Source organism: Acipenser ruthenus, chromosome 16, assembly GCF_902713425.1.
Source record: "Acipenser ruthenus chromosome 16, fAciRut3.2 maternal haplotype, whole genome shotgun sequence".
Lineage (NCBI taxonomy): Eukaryota > Metazoa > Chordata > Actinopteri > Acipenseriformes > Acipenseridae > Acipenser > Acipenser ruthenus.
The window spans coordinates 28,314,314-28,327,284 of NC_081204.1; the positions used below are offsets into that span (position 1 = coordinate 28,314,314).

The window sequence follows — 12,971 nt, forward strand, 5'->3', positions numbered from 1 at the left end:
CACTGATCACAATTATTTCTGCAACTGGAATTTTGTTTAACACTCATCAGTGGCAACTAATAATAACAATGCAAAATTAGTAAATTACCCTATTTTTTTTTTTTTTTTTGAGTAAAAAACAGTTCATGTTTTGCTCAGTAGATGGCACTGCTTATTTAGATATACACACAGGCACGCCATCAAGAGTGTATTCTTAAGAACTGTTCAAAATAGCAGTAGCTCACGATCATGTTCTTTTGTTAAGAACTACTACAGGCATTGGGAAAATAAATGTCAGTCTGTCACCTCGCTGCTGTTTCTTTCATTCCTCTCAAAAGAGTCAGACATAAATACTGAGCGGTACTTTTCTGTTGAGACTGACTGGCCATTCTTCTAGATAAACACTAGGGCTAATGGAAGCTTTGTGATCCTTTATAGGCTGATATGAAACACGGGGAGATTTCTTCCTTCATTCCATTTTTAATATTACCAAACACTGCACACTGACATTTTTAATACATTCAAGTTTCTATCTAAAATATAATGAATGTCTGCTTACTAGACTCCTCCATTCTGTAGGCGTCTGTGCACTTTATAGTATGTTGTGTATGTTCCTCGTAGGTATTATTAGCTGTAAGGTATAACCCTCCCCCATTTTGTTATACTGTACATTTACCAGGAAGCACACAGAGCTGGTAATCCCAATGCAGACTGTAAACCTTCTTACACATGTAATATTGGACAATGTACCTTTAAATAACCAGCATTCAAAAACATGGTTTGTATTTCACCATTGTTATACTTTAAATAAAACAGGGAATTATTTACATATCACATGGCCATATTTGAGCTTCCCTATGACAGCAAGCGGAATTAGGTATTGGTCAAAGAAACAGGATGTGTTGCTCCATATATGGAAATTTCACAGACGATGTGCCTCCATATAAACATATACAAACTCATTTGATCTGAAATATGATCAGGGCTGTGCTAGCTGGTCAGGTTTGATTATACTTAAGAAGAAATTTTTCAGTTTTAAATAGGATTGACAGTTTCAGCTCTGTAATGTTCATCTCTGAATACTCAGCCTAGTACACAATGTAGGGCATTCTGTTAAATATTATGATATGGAAATGATCTGTAAAGACTTAAAAGGTGAGTTCTCTTCCAGCCTGATTGGAAATATTGAATCTAAAAACATTGGTCTTAGTAACCTGCATGCATTTCCAGTTAGGAATACCAAATACCCTCTGAGTTTGCATAATGTGATTGTTTATTATCCCATGATATGTGTTCTTTATTATCATGTAATTACTCTTTCTGTATTCATGGACAATGGCACAGTTAGTAACCAGTCATTCCTTTCCCCTGGAAACAGGGAGTTAAAGAACTGCAATGGAAAAACTCTCTCAAACTGACAAATAGATAGTCTCCCTACACCCCAGATTATTTTACACTCAGTAACTTGAAATAAAGAAGGTCCTTAGAAAATGTATCACAATTGGTCAAGTGGTTCTCTAGCTATATGTAAAAATGTGTGACATGTGGGATAAATGCTTTTTTTAAATCCCTGGCTCTGTACTTTCAGTTGTCATCCCAGGGGGGGATAAATTTATCCCCCCCCCCGATAAATTATTTTACTGCTGCCATAGAGTGTTAATAATACAAAATACCCCATGAATTTGGGCATACTGAAAAAGCATGCACAAACCACCCGCTTTTCTTAAAAAAAAAATTAAATTGCTAAATGGCTGCTTCTGTTAAAATGAATTCCTACACTGTTCCTGTTTCTGAGGGGGGGACAGTGCCTTAACGTTATGAGCAAGCATTTTAATTTGCAGAAGTCCAAGACCCAGCCAGACCTATCTTACTCTTTGTTTTTGGCATTGTGTAACATCAGAAGACCAGAGTGACTGCCTGGTTTGCATCACAGCCGCTCTACAGAAACAAGAACCATTCATTTAAATTGACAGATAATTGATTGATCCGAGCAGGGCTTGGTGAGTACACATTGGCATCTTTATAAATCTATTATACATGATTGATAGTCTGACACAGGGAATCATATTATTCTATCAAGCCACGGACTTAAACACCTTTCCTGTCAATAGCAGCTACGTGATCCTGTCATTGGAATGTGTTGCTAAAAATGATGCCAATGCAAATTGCCTGTCTACTTGCTGTATATGGCATTACACTATTATTTTGCTACTAACTGTATTTGTAAGTATGAGGTTGTTCTTGTTGTGATGTTGATTTTCAAGCAGCATTGGGAATGTGCGAGGCAAATAGGTTTTTCATATTGAATGTTTATTTAATATACAATACATATCATTTTTGTATACATGAAGTCTAAATGTTGTAAAACTTAATAAGTAACAGCACACTATTTAAAACTTGTGTGGGTTACAACTTGATCTGTTCTAGCACTGAGCCCCTGAACAAAGTTTTTTCAGTACTTCAGCCATGTCTTTAGTTATAGATATCATTGAAAAAGTAATTTTACTCTACATGTGTTTTTGGTACAGATGAACAGCGAGTGTGACGCACCAGGATTTCAATACCATCAGAGAGTTGGCCAGTCAAAATTGTTTGTTTTAGTAGTGTCACAATGTCTTCATAAAAAGAAAAGAAAAAAAAAAACATCCATGATGCAACTGGGAATGAACAACTCAGGGAGCTTGAAAAGCTGATAAACTTGAACAATACCAGCGTTCAAAGGTTTTTTTTTAAATGAATGTTTTTTTATGCACATTTTGCACAGGGGACTATAAATTTGTTCAAGTATGAAATGTGTACTGTGTCCGGTGAAGTCACTGACACTTTTCTAAGTAGAGGAAGTAACACTGGTGGTGTACGTTGCTTATTTCCACAGCATACTATTTATACGTGGATGTGGGTGAAATTATGTATCATTGAGCCACAAAAGTAAATCTTCCTTCTCCTGTCTGCATAGCTGCTTTGAAGTGAACTTTGAAGTGGATTCTGAAGCAGGACAAAGTGCTGGCGTGTTTAAGCCGACCTTTACCTTTTCCTCATTGACAGAGCCATGCTAGCAGAGGGCTTCATACGGGTCATTGGATACCAGGACAGCAGGTACACAGCCACTCCCATGAGCCTCCACTGTCAGGATGGAGGGAAAGACAAACCCAACCAGGAGGATGCACTGAAAACAGACTTTGTATTAGCAGAGTTCCCAACGTGTACTGAAGCAACACAAGGTATGCACTTGAGGGCTTTCAGTATCAGGGTATAGTTAAGCTATAGGGTTAGAGTACTGTATCTTGTTGTAGCTCTGTTTAATTATTCAAAGCAGAAGTCAATAAAGAGGGAGTTGAACTTAAAATCGAAATATGTAAGCAATTAAGTAGAATACAGTAGGCTATAATATGTTATGTGCCACACAAATGTTATATACTATTTCACTAATAAATCTTTTCCACTGCTGAGAGAACTTGGCCAGGGTAGTGGGATAAATCCCCTCGCTCTTCTTCAACAGCTGGACATCCACAAATAGCCATAAACACTGTTTTAGAAGTGAGCTAATGTTTTCTCTACTTCTATTTAGCAGAGAAAAATGCAGAGCTTCCTCCGGCACAGAAGTCCACTGATTCCCTTAAGCAGCCCTCTCCACTAACTCAACGGCTGCAGGTTCCACCTTACAAACAGAAAGTGTCCTGCGCTCGTCCTATTCCTGCCAGTCCTCAAGACAGCTACAATGGACTAGAGCTTTACCGTTCCTGGTCTTGCACAAGTATCTGCAAGAACTATCCGGACCTCCAGATCCGAGGGGATCACGTTGGGAACGTCAGCTCTGTTGGTTCTGGATTAGCCATCAGGGAATACGAGTATGAGACCTGCAGTGGACCTCTTTTGCAATCTGGAGACCTGGAAGATCTGGAGCTGGAACAGTCCACTCCAAACCACCAGGAGGATGAGCTGTACCAAGAAGAACCATCGGATGAAGGCTACTTAGCTCTGGACCGCAGCATTACTTTGCAGCAGGAGCCCCTCTCCAACTCCATGCTCAACAGCTATCTAGAGAAGAAGGTGCTGGAGGTCTACAAGCAATACCTGGAGGACAGTTTGACCAAGTGTGCCTCCCCCAGTCACACGTTGGCCCATAGCTTTGTCATGCAGAACGTCAACCAGATCAGCATGCTGATCTCTCAGGAGAAGAAGATGGAAACCTCCAAGGTTCGGAGCATGGTCCTTAATTACCTGTTCAGCGCCATCAGCGGGAACAGCTCTGAGTTCAGCACGCCCAATCTGCACTTCTCAAACCTGGAGCAGAAGAGATATCCAGAGTCCTCCAAGAAAAAGACCACGATCAGCCATCAAGCCTTGTAGAAACTGAAATTAACAGTACTTCCCACACATTACAGAAGTGGATCTCAATTCCACCTCTGAAGAACAATTTGAAAAATACCAGTGCATTACCAAATAGAAACAGTAGCAGAAAAATATGGAGACAACAGTATTAACATAAATGGCAACTCAGTGAATTAAGAACAAATATTGCATAGCGGTCCTGACATGGCAACATGATGTTAGAACCAGCAATATATGATCAGTGTTAATTGATTGGCACAGAAACACTGGCATGCCAAAAAATATAGAAATGTTAACACTGCTTTCCAGTGTACATAACAAAATGCAACACAATATCTCAACAAACAAGCGCGTCTATTTCAAAGATTCTGAAATATTTCTCATGCTACAATTATTCAGTCGCTGCTAAAAAAGAGACACATGCAACAAGTTTGTTCTTAAGAGCTGGATTGTATTTTTATCAGCATGACAAGTCTAAGAACAAAATACTATGAACAAATACAGCAATACAGTTTGTAGTGCATTCTTTTTAGACCTGTGCTGGTACTGGAAAAGGGAAAATCAGTGAACACCAAGATGTTTGTAAAAGTTTTTAACTAGTGCTCAATCCAATCAGAGAGCATACGATTTATAAAATGAAAAGGAAAAAATGTATTGTAGGGGGCAAAATAAGGACTAGGGTTGAGAAACACTGCTGTACCTATTTAAGCAAATTACACAATTACTATATTGATTTTAAACCCTCTGTGTGAAATGTAAAGAATCCCATTATACTTATTCCAGAATTCAGTTATTATCAAAAAATACAGCTGCAGGTATTTCTAAGTAAAAATGTTTACTGTGGCACAGTGTTAAAAACTCACTTCTATATACTGTGAAGCATGAATTTAGTACTGTATTTGTAAGTCATTATAAAGTTAATTGTTTTAAAATTCTACAGACAAAGCACATCTGGATGTTTGTTTTATCTGCCAACTCTATTGTAAAATTCTCTATTTCTATATGTTTTTGTGACTGTACATTTCCAGTGCTTGCTTCTATGATCTTACTGAAATTTAAACCATGTTTAAAATAAAATATCAATATGTGAATAAATGCTGTGTTTCTGTTTAAAAAATAGATTAAAAATTGAAAATACGGGTACCAAACAATGATCCTAAGCGTATGCCTTATGTAATAGTTTAAATAATTAGAGTGGAAAAGCATAGCAAAGTAATATTTTAAAGGTGTGCAACAGGAATTACTGTGCGTATGTGATCAGAAGACTGGTATATTAATATTCATGGGATTAAGAGTGACAGTTCCGCATGTGTAGTGTATCTCACAACAACTTTCAAAAGCATTCCTTTTTATAAGAGCATGATTTGGGAATACAATCAATTCTGTGGTACACTGTGGTAAAAGCATAGTGAAGAGTATTAAGCAGAAGTGTGTGACCAGAGTCAAACACAGATAGGTACGGGAAATCACAGATACATTATGTTACAGCATGGTCAGCACTGTGAATCCATAATGTAAGCAATGGAAAAGCATTATAAAGTGTATAATGACCATGCAAATGTACTATGGTAAACTAAGAACTTCAGGAAAGGCATTTAAATACCGAATACATTTCTTAGAAGTTGTTTTTTATTGAAGTAAAATCTAACACAGGGCTTAAATTTCAGTTTTCTTTTTGTTTTGCACCAATTCCTCCTATTTATTTCTTTAAAGGAGAAGATATTATCAAAGTGCTGTATTATATGCATGTAACTTGACAAAGGCAAATGCATTGTTTTTAACTAGAAAGGGCATTTTGGTTTCACTTTCTGAAAAAAGGGTAGCAAGGAATTAGGTCAGGTTGTAAATACTGATGATGAGACACTGCACCTTTAAATCTTGCTTGAAAGAGAAGCAACAGCTTCTTACTTTGTTTTACAAGAAAATAAATTAGTACTATTAGTATTATTAGTAAAATACAGCAGTAAAATAAATAGCAAATTGAGAAGCTGATATGCTCTAGAATAACAATTTGAAAGCTAAACAAACAGAAAGGATATATTTGTAAGGGTTTTTAGGACAACAAGACACAGCACTAATTGCAAAAGAACCTCTCAGACAAAGGGAACTGTAACAAAAACTAGCAAATCACATTTAAATTAAAGCTACTTACAGTTTAACTTGTTTATTAGGTTCCAGACAATTCATCTTTTTGGCTGCCTGCTGTTTGGGTGTGGAAACCACAGATTCACTGGAAACAGTAGTTGGCTAAGCCTAGTGCAGAGGAATCAGGGATGCAGTGTCCTTGAGGCAGGCGGGGGTGTGTTATTAGCGATGCTGGAAGAGAGTGAAAGGCCTTCTCCCAGTTAATATGAAACGGAACGCAGTGAACGCAAGTTCCAGGAGACCTTGCATTCAAAGGGTCTCGGAAACTAATGAAAAGGATAATTACTCGACAGCAACAAAAATAAATCTGCTTCCTGTGTAACAGTAAGCAAGGACGAACGCTTCTTAATGGTGCTCATCAAACCAAACAGACACCAACAACAAAGCCAGCAGCTGACACATCTATTAGCCTTTTATCCCGCCAAGTTTCTTTCATTTTACTGTTATTGTTGTTGTTGTTATCACTTGTGTTGAGCGTTTCTACAGAAAGGACAGGCTTGTTCTGACAAGGTTACAAAAAAAATGAAAGCTTCTCCAGACTGAACTGTTCTGAAGGATCTCAAGGATATGGACAGCAGCAAGGTCAACACAGACTCAAATCAAATTCAACATGAAACTAAAGGTCAGAGAAGAGAGTTGACAGCCCAGCTTAAAGAGTAACTCCCTGCACCTCAAAGGGAATCCGCCTGGAGCTGAGCGGGAATTAAGGGGCACCGTATCCTGTATTGATCACCAGGACGATGAATACATGTTCCTACTAGGGAGGCTCCGCTGCAAGCACACTATCAAGGACTATCGATTGTACCTGGCGCAAGCCTTGGCCTGTTAGATTTGCTACTGTCAGGCTGCAGCCCAGCTTCCAGCCCTGCATGGAAGCGTGGCCTTGTCTGGAGATTTACACTGCAGTAATTAAAGCACGGCCGCGGGGCCTTCCTGTAAAAGCAGGCTTTATGGAAACACCAAGGCCAGTCGTGTCACAATAATCAACTACATATGTCAGCAGAAGTTTCTTTCATGTGTTATTTTTCAAAGTAATATTTCCTAATCATTTCTTGGGACACAATATACCATTTCCCTCTGTTGTCTTTACAAATATTATGTTTCTTTTCCTTTGTATTAGATTTGCAGAAAAACAAAACAAAAGCAACACTTGGTTATCTTGCAACATATTCTGTTATATTATTCGAAGAACTTAAAGGGGTGTTACACACAGAACTTTCACTTCCCATATTAAAGTTAGCCATGGCAAATTTCCATTGCAGTTTATTATGCATTGCCCATGCTTATTTGCAATTTTCCAGTGGTTTAACATAAGCCTTCTTGTCTGTGATTTCCCTTGCTTGGTTGTGCTTTGAATTACTTCCACTGTGATCTATGTTATCACCACATTACTGTAATGCAGTTATAAGGGCAGGAGCAAGGCTCAAACTATATGTTGTGGCTGTGCTTCTATTCACAAGGAATTGGTTCTTGTTAGAGTAATTAAGTGCTAATTACATTTTGATTTGTGCATTGGGGAACAGAACAAGAAAAACATCTCTGTTAATGGCTTGTTGTTTAGATCTGTGATGAGCTGGCTGCTGCTCATCACTGGTTAACAAAACTGAAGTCAAGTTTAAAGATCAAGCTAGAAAACTTGATTATGTAAGAAGAAAAAAAACTGGATTTACTGTCAATCAATACGCATGTCAGTCACTGCATGGTGTGAGGGAGTGTGGGATTGATCACTGCTTGCTGCATTCTGGTATATTAATAATGAAGAGAAAAAGAAGGAAATCTCTAAAACATCTCTTAACCCATTAAGTGTCATTGTCCTCATTTGAGGACAGGCTAGTTTGTAATTTTTTTTTTGAGTATTTTTAACTGGCACCTACCTGTTATTTAAATATTCTCTTTAACTATATTGTTATGATAACTTCTAATTTTGTTAACCGCAAAAGTAAAAATGTAATGTATCCGATTACATAAATACAGCTTGTGTTTGGACTTTTTCAAAGAAAAATGAATTTGGTACTGCACAAAGTTATCCCACCTACACTATTGGATAGAAGTAGGGTCCCAGTGGAAGTAAGACACAGAGCTGAAGTTTGTTTTTAACAGATCGGCCTTATCTTAGTGCACAGAAATATCGCTTAATAAGTTGGAAAACAATTTGACCCAAACAGCTAGCTTTAATCGCTGCCGTTTTTTTTTTTTTTTTTTTTTTACAATTGCAATTCTGACCTTGGAAGTTGCAAACAGTGCTGTTCAAGGCTAACAGGCAGCCAGGAATATAAAATGATCTATATCCACTCTTCTCTCTCTCTCTCTCTCTCTCTCTTTTCACCCCTCCTCACTCACGTAACATCATAACAGTTCAGCGTGAGCAAGAGGAAGCAGTGCTGACACTGCAGCCTGATGGCTTCCAGCTTGAACCCCAGTCTGCTGCTGATGGGCAGGTGCAGCTGTCAGGGGCAGTCGGAGGAGAAGTGTAGCACCAGCATCCTCTACCAGCTCCTGAACCGGGGCTGCCAGTGTGGGGCTGCCCAAGAGAGGACGCTTTTATCCCCATGGGCCGCTAGCAAGGCAGCCTCCGAGGTACTGCTGAAAACGGTGGAGTTTGTAAAGAAGCTGCCCTCCTTCCTGGCACTGCCCCCCCAGGACTGTGCCAAGCTGCTCCAGGAAGGCTGGGTGCCACTCTTTCTGTTGGGTTTGGCTCAGGAGAAGCTGGACTTCCACCTAGCGTCACCCAAAAAGAGCATCCTGCTGGGGATCCTGACAGAAAAGCAGCAGCAACAGGGAGACTCTGGGGGACAATACAGGGAGAAGCTGGGGAAAGCCAAAGAGTTCTTGAACCAGTGCTGGAGTCTGGATATAAGCACCAAGGAGTATGTCTATCTCAAAGGGATTGTCCTCTTCAGTCCTGGTGAGCCACCAGGCAGACAGCCAACCTTTTATTTTTATATATTTGTTAGTTTTTTTTATGAATATTATTGGTCACGTTTTAAAGCTAAGCTGCATTGAGTGCACTGTTTTGTTTCTTAGTGGAGAAAACTTGAGTTAAATTTACAACACTAGAATTTAACTGACATTTCACCCTGAAAGTGGCTTTTGAGTATTTCCTTTCTAATCGTTTTGTGTTTTCTTCTTTTTGAAACACTGGTGGAACTACATTTTATGCTGTCAAAAACATTTTGTAATATTGCCCAGACTGCAGTGTCGGTGTGGCCACTGTTCTAACTCCAATGACCCAGTAGGGTGCTATGATATGCTCATTGTGGTGCTATATTTCAGATTAATTGGGTTTCTTTAGAAAATAAAAAAGGCACTATTTCAAAGCAGAGCCGACGTGTTGCCCCAGGTATTCTGTTTAAATGATTCGTTCAAAATGCTGTTCTGGGCAAAATTTCTTCCAACCTTGGATAATTTAATTGAAAAAGTATTTACAAGTCCCCATAAATGAGACAGGACATCCCTGGGATTTGGCTACAATATCCTGTGCTTCAGCAGACATGTACCATTGAAATGCTATAATCTGCAATAATTGTAGTAATTAATATTTAATAATATTCATGCAAATAGTTGGCTTTGAAGGTAGCATGCATTATTTGTTGTCAATTAGAGGTTTTTTTTGGAAGATTACGTAACACTCACAATAAATATCTTATGGTTTTGTACTGAGCGGATAGGATTTCTCATGGTTATGACGTGGAGCTGGTTGTTTCTAAATGTTGCAATGCACTGCTGTACTTTTTCCACTGTTTAATTTATTTTACTGGGAAAAACCCCATTTACTAACATATGATGCTGAACATGGTCATCTATACTAGGGCAGAGGGAGACAGAACCACACGCTGGGGATTAGCTGCTATTTATTCCACCTGTAACTTTTCCAGGATCCCACTGAAAATTAAACCTTGGTCTAAGCTCTATTAGCCATAGTCAAGAGACTAGAAGTTGGGTGACTGTCTATCTGTAATTTACATTAAATAATAAGTAGCTTCAAATGTTATTTTTTCGTGTTTATTTTTTTTAATTATTTGAGTGGTACTATTATGAGATATTAGTGCTCCATTTATGAGTTCTTAGATTTTTTCCCCCTACATCTGTCTTTATTGGTCTCTTACTGTAGCCTGCCTGGATAATCCTAAATGCACTGAGCAGAATTCAGTGACAAAGTGAAAAGGATATCAGCTAGATAACAGAGCAATACTGGAGCAACATAACCAAATCCCTCCAGCATAGAGCTAGTTTAACAATCTACAGTATACTGACTGGTTCATGTGTTATATTATGCTCTTTGGCTATGAAGCTCAAATGTTTGCTGTATTGTTTTGCACTGTAATCTTTAATAATAACTGGCCTTGTGTCTGATCCTCCCCAGCTGCCCCAGGCTTGCTGTGTCCCCATCACATCCACTACCTTCAGCAAGAAGCCAAGATGACCTTACAGGAGCACATGAACTCCCTGCACCCTGGCGCCCCCTCTCGACTCTCACAGCTCCTCCTGACCCTCGATGCCCTGCGGACCATCAGTGCCAGGGGCATCACAGAGCTCTTCTTCCAGCCAATCATAGGAAACACAGACATGGGGGTGCTGCTGCTGGAGCTGCTTTACCCCAGCTAATGCTGACTTTTCACCTGCTCTGAACTGAACTGAGGGATGAAGCTGCAATACACAAAAACTGCTTTTACAATATTCCAGAATGATATTCGTGAGTCATTGTGCCAGACAGCTCCCTATCACCCATACAGGTCCACTATTATTAAAAAACTCCAGATTGTTCATATATGAAAAAGAAATATAAATATATCACAACTGTATTTCATATTTCGTAGTTTTCATGAATTGTCTTGGTCCTGCTAAATGTATACAAGCTACATCTATCATATATTTATGACGTATGTTCGTTTAAAATATTTTTTAAATCTAATAAATTCACAAATATATGTTTTTAGATATGTAATTGTATAAAATTGGCATATGGATTTCATTTCAGTTTTAAATATTTTGTTTGGATGTATTTCACATGTTGTGCTTTTTATATGTGCATGCTTAGTTGCTCCTATATGAATTTCATCATACCATATCAACAAGAAAGACAACTTCTTCCTGAAGTCCTACTGCATTTACACACTGTTGTGACCTTTCTTCTCATCATCTGTATTTGTATTATCAAATGGGATGTAGATGGAACGTGCACTTTGTGAGTGGAAATTATTCATACTGGAGTCTACAGGAATCCAATCCAGCCATTAGTTTAAAAAAACGAAAATATTGGGGATTCCGGAGGAAGCGTTGTATTTGCTCTGGCGCTCCTGCGGGTTAAGGAGGACTGTGTCTCCTCATCGCCCTCCAGAGGCTGGAAGCTTGCTGACATCTGCTGTCGAGTTCCTGGGTGTAAAGAAGAGTTTGGGGATTGGAGAAGGCCCACTGAAACAGCTGAGCCCTCTAAATAAAACGAAATAAACAAATAAACAAAGCATAACCCAACTTCCCCAACACTCACTTATTAACAGTACTGCAATTACAAATGTGTATCTTTTACTTGTTTTTCATTGAGGTAAGTTGTATTGCACTGTACTGTCAATTTATGACCAATTACACATTTATTAGTATTATTATCCTTACTGCATTTGACTAAACAGCAAAACACCTTGATGGGCTAAAATGTGAACTAATAAATATATAGAGAGAGAAATAAGCAATGATAATATTATAATATTAAAAAAAATGGAAAACAATCGATTTGGATTATGGCATATGGTAACTATTCATATCCTTATTGGATATAATTAACATATTTTCTTAATTACCTGACTTCTAAAAGCATCAGCATGTTTTTTGAAGGGTTAAATCTAAACTTCTGCTAAGAAGCATTCATTCAAAGGCTGCCATCTTTTGCTAAAGTGAAGTACTGCGAGTCAATATCATTTGTATTTAAATTAACATTGGTTTATTGTACAGGAGCGATAACAGGAGTCTGTTACAATAACGTGTTTTTGGTCAAAAATGATCTAAACAGAAACAGCAATCCATAATTATACAAAACACAATTATCCAGGGCTGGGAGGAAGTGTGCCCAGACCAGCATTTTGAACCAGTAATTTAACCAGAATACCTGGGGCAACATGTCTGCTCTACTCTGAAATAATGCCATGGCTTCTTTATTTTCAGGTAATCATGTTAACAAGGTAATCAATTAAATATCAAAAATACAATCTTTTTAGAATGTTTCAGACAGAAATAGAATGTTTTGTGAACAATGCCTACTTGACATAATTTCAGTATAATATTGGCATGTCAGTAGTTTGGTTTGCAATCAAAACTCTTGCTGATGATTTAGTTCTGTGTCTTAACAGCAGATCACTTCATAGTCACATCTCTTTTCCAAGGCTAAATAACTCAGCAGGACTGCTGTAACTTGCTTATAGCAATGCCCACCAAACCAGGATTTAATGGAGTGATCACCAAGATTAAAATCAATGTTCTTACTCTTTCTCATTAGCGATTACCATTGATCATTCCTAACTGTA

At 38.3% G+C, this 12,971-nt stretch overlaps 2 protein-coding genes across 5 annotated transcripts; both read left to right on the forward strand.

The window, feature by feature from the left end:
- Positions 1–1,826: 1,826 nt before the first annotated feature.
- Positions 1,827–5,425, forward strand: LOC117412096 (TLR adapter interacting with SLC15A4 on the lysosome-like). Of its 4 annotated transcripts, XM_058989285.1 has the most exons (4): positions 1,831–1,979; positions 2,508–2,700; positions 3,025–3,200; positions 3,548–5,425. In XM_058989285.1, exons 3-4 carry the CDS (start codon positions 3,029–3,031, stop codon positions 4,327–4,329), a joined length of 954 nt encoding a protein of 317 aa, XP_058845268.1. In that variant the 5' UTR covers positions 1,831–1,979; positions 2,508–2,700; positions 3,025–3,028; the 3' UTR covers positions 4,330–5,425. The 4 variants fall into 4 exon arrangements, with proteins under 4 accessions (XP_033875980.1, XP_033875985.1, XP_058845268.1 ...); XM_034020089.3 differs by lacking the exon at positions 2,508–2,700 and having other exon boundaries at positions 1,827–1,979; XM_034020094.3 differs by lacking the exon at positions 2,508–2,700 and having other exon boundaries at positions 1,827–1,979; positions 3,551–5,425.
- Positions 5,426–8,789: 3,364 nt separating this feature from the next.
- On the forward strand, positions 8,790–12,150 carry LOC117412471 (nuclear receptor subfamily 0 group B member 2-like). Its single transcript, XM_034020925.2, has 2 exons — positions 8,790–9,361; positions 10,820–12,150. The coding sequence occupies exons 1-2, from the start codon at positions 8,854–8,856 to the stop codon at positions 11,059–11,061; spliced, it is 750 nt and encodes a 249-aa protein (XP_033876816.1). The 5' UTR covers positions 8,790–8,853; the 3' UTR covers positions 11,062–12,150.
- The last annotated feature ends 821 nt before the right edge of the window (positions 12,151–12,971 follow it).

Excerpts from the sequence above, each read along its gene's own strand:
- LOC117412471 (XM_034020925.2), top strand. The coding sequence starts at position 8,854 with ATGGCTTCCAGCTTGAACCCCAGTCTGCTGCTGATGGGCAGGTGCAGC. Across the intron at positions 9,362-10,819 it reads GATTGTCCTCTTCAGTCCTG|CTGCCCCAGGCTTGCTGTGT; the intron begins GTGAGCCACCAG and ends GATCCTCCCCAG.
- LOC117412096 (XM_034020089.3), top strand. The coding sequence starts at position 3,029 with ATGCTAGCAGAGGGCTTCATACGGGTCATTGGATACCAGGACAGCAGG. Across the intron at positions 3,201-3,547 it reads GTGTACTGAAGCAACACAAG|CAGAGAAAAATGCAGAGCTT; the intron begins GTATGCACTTGA and ends ACTTCTATTTAG.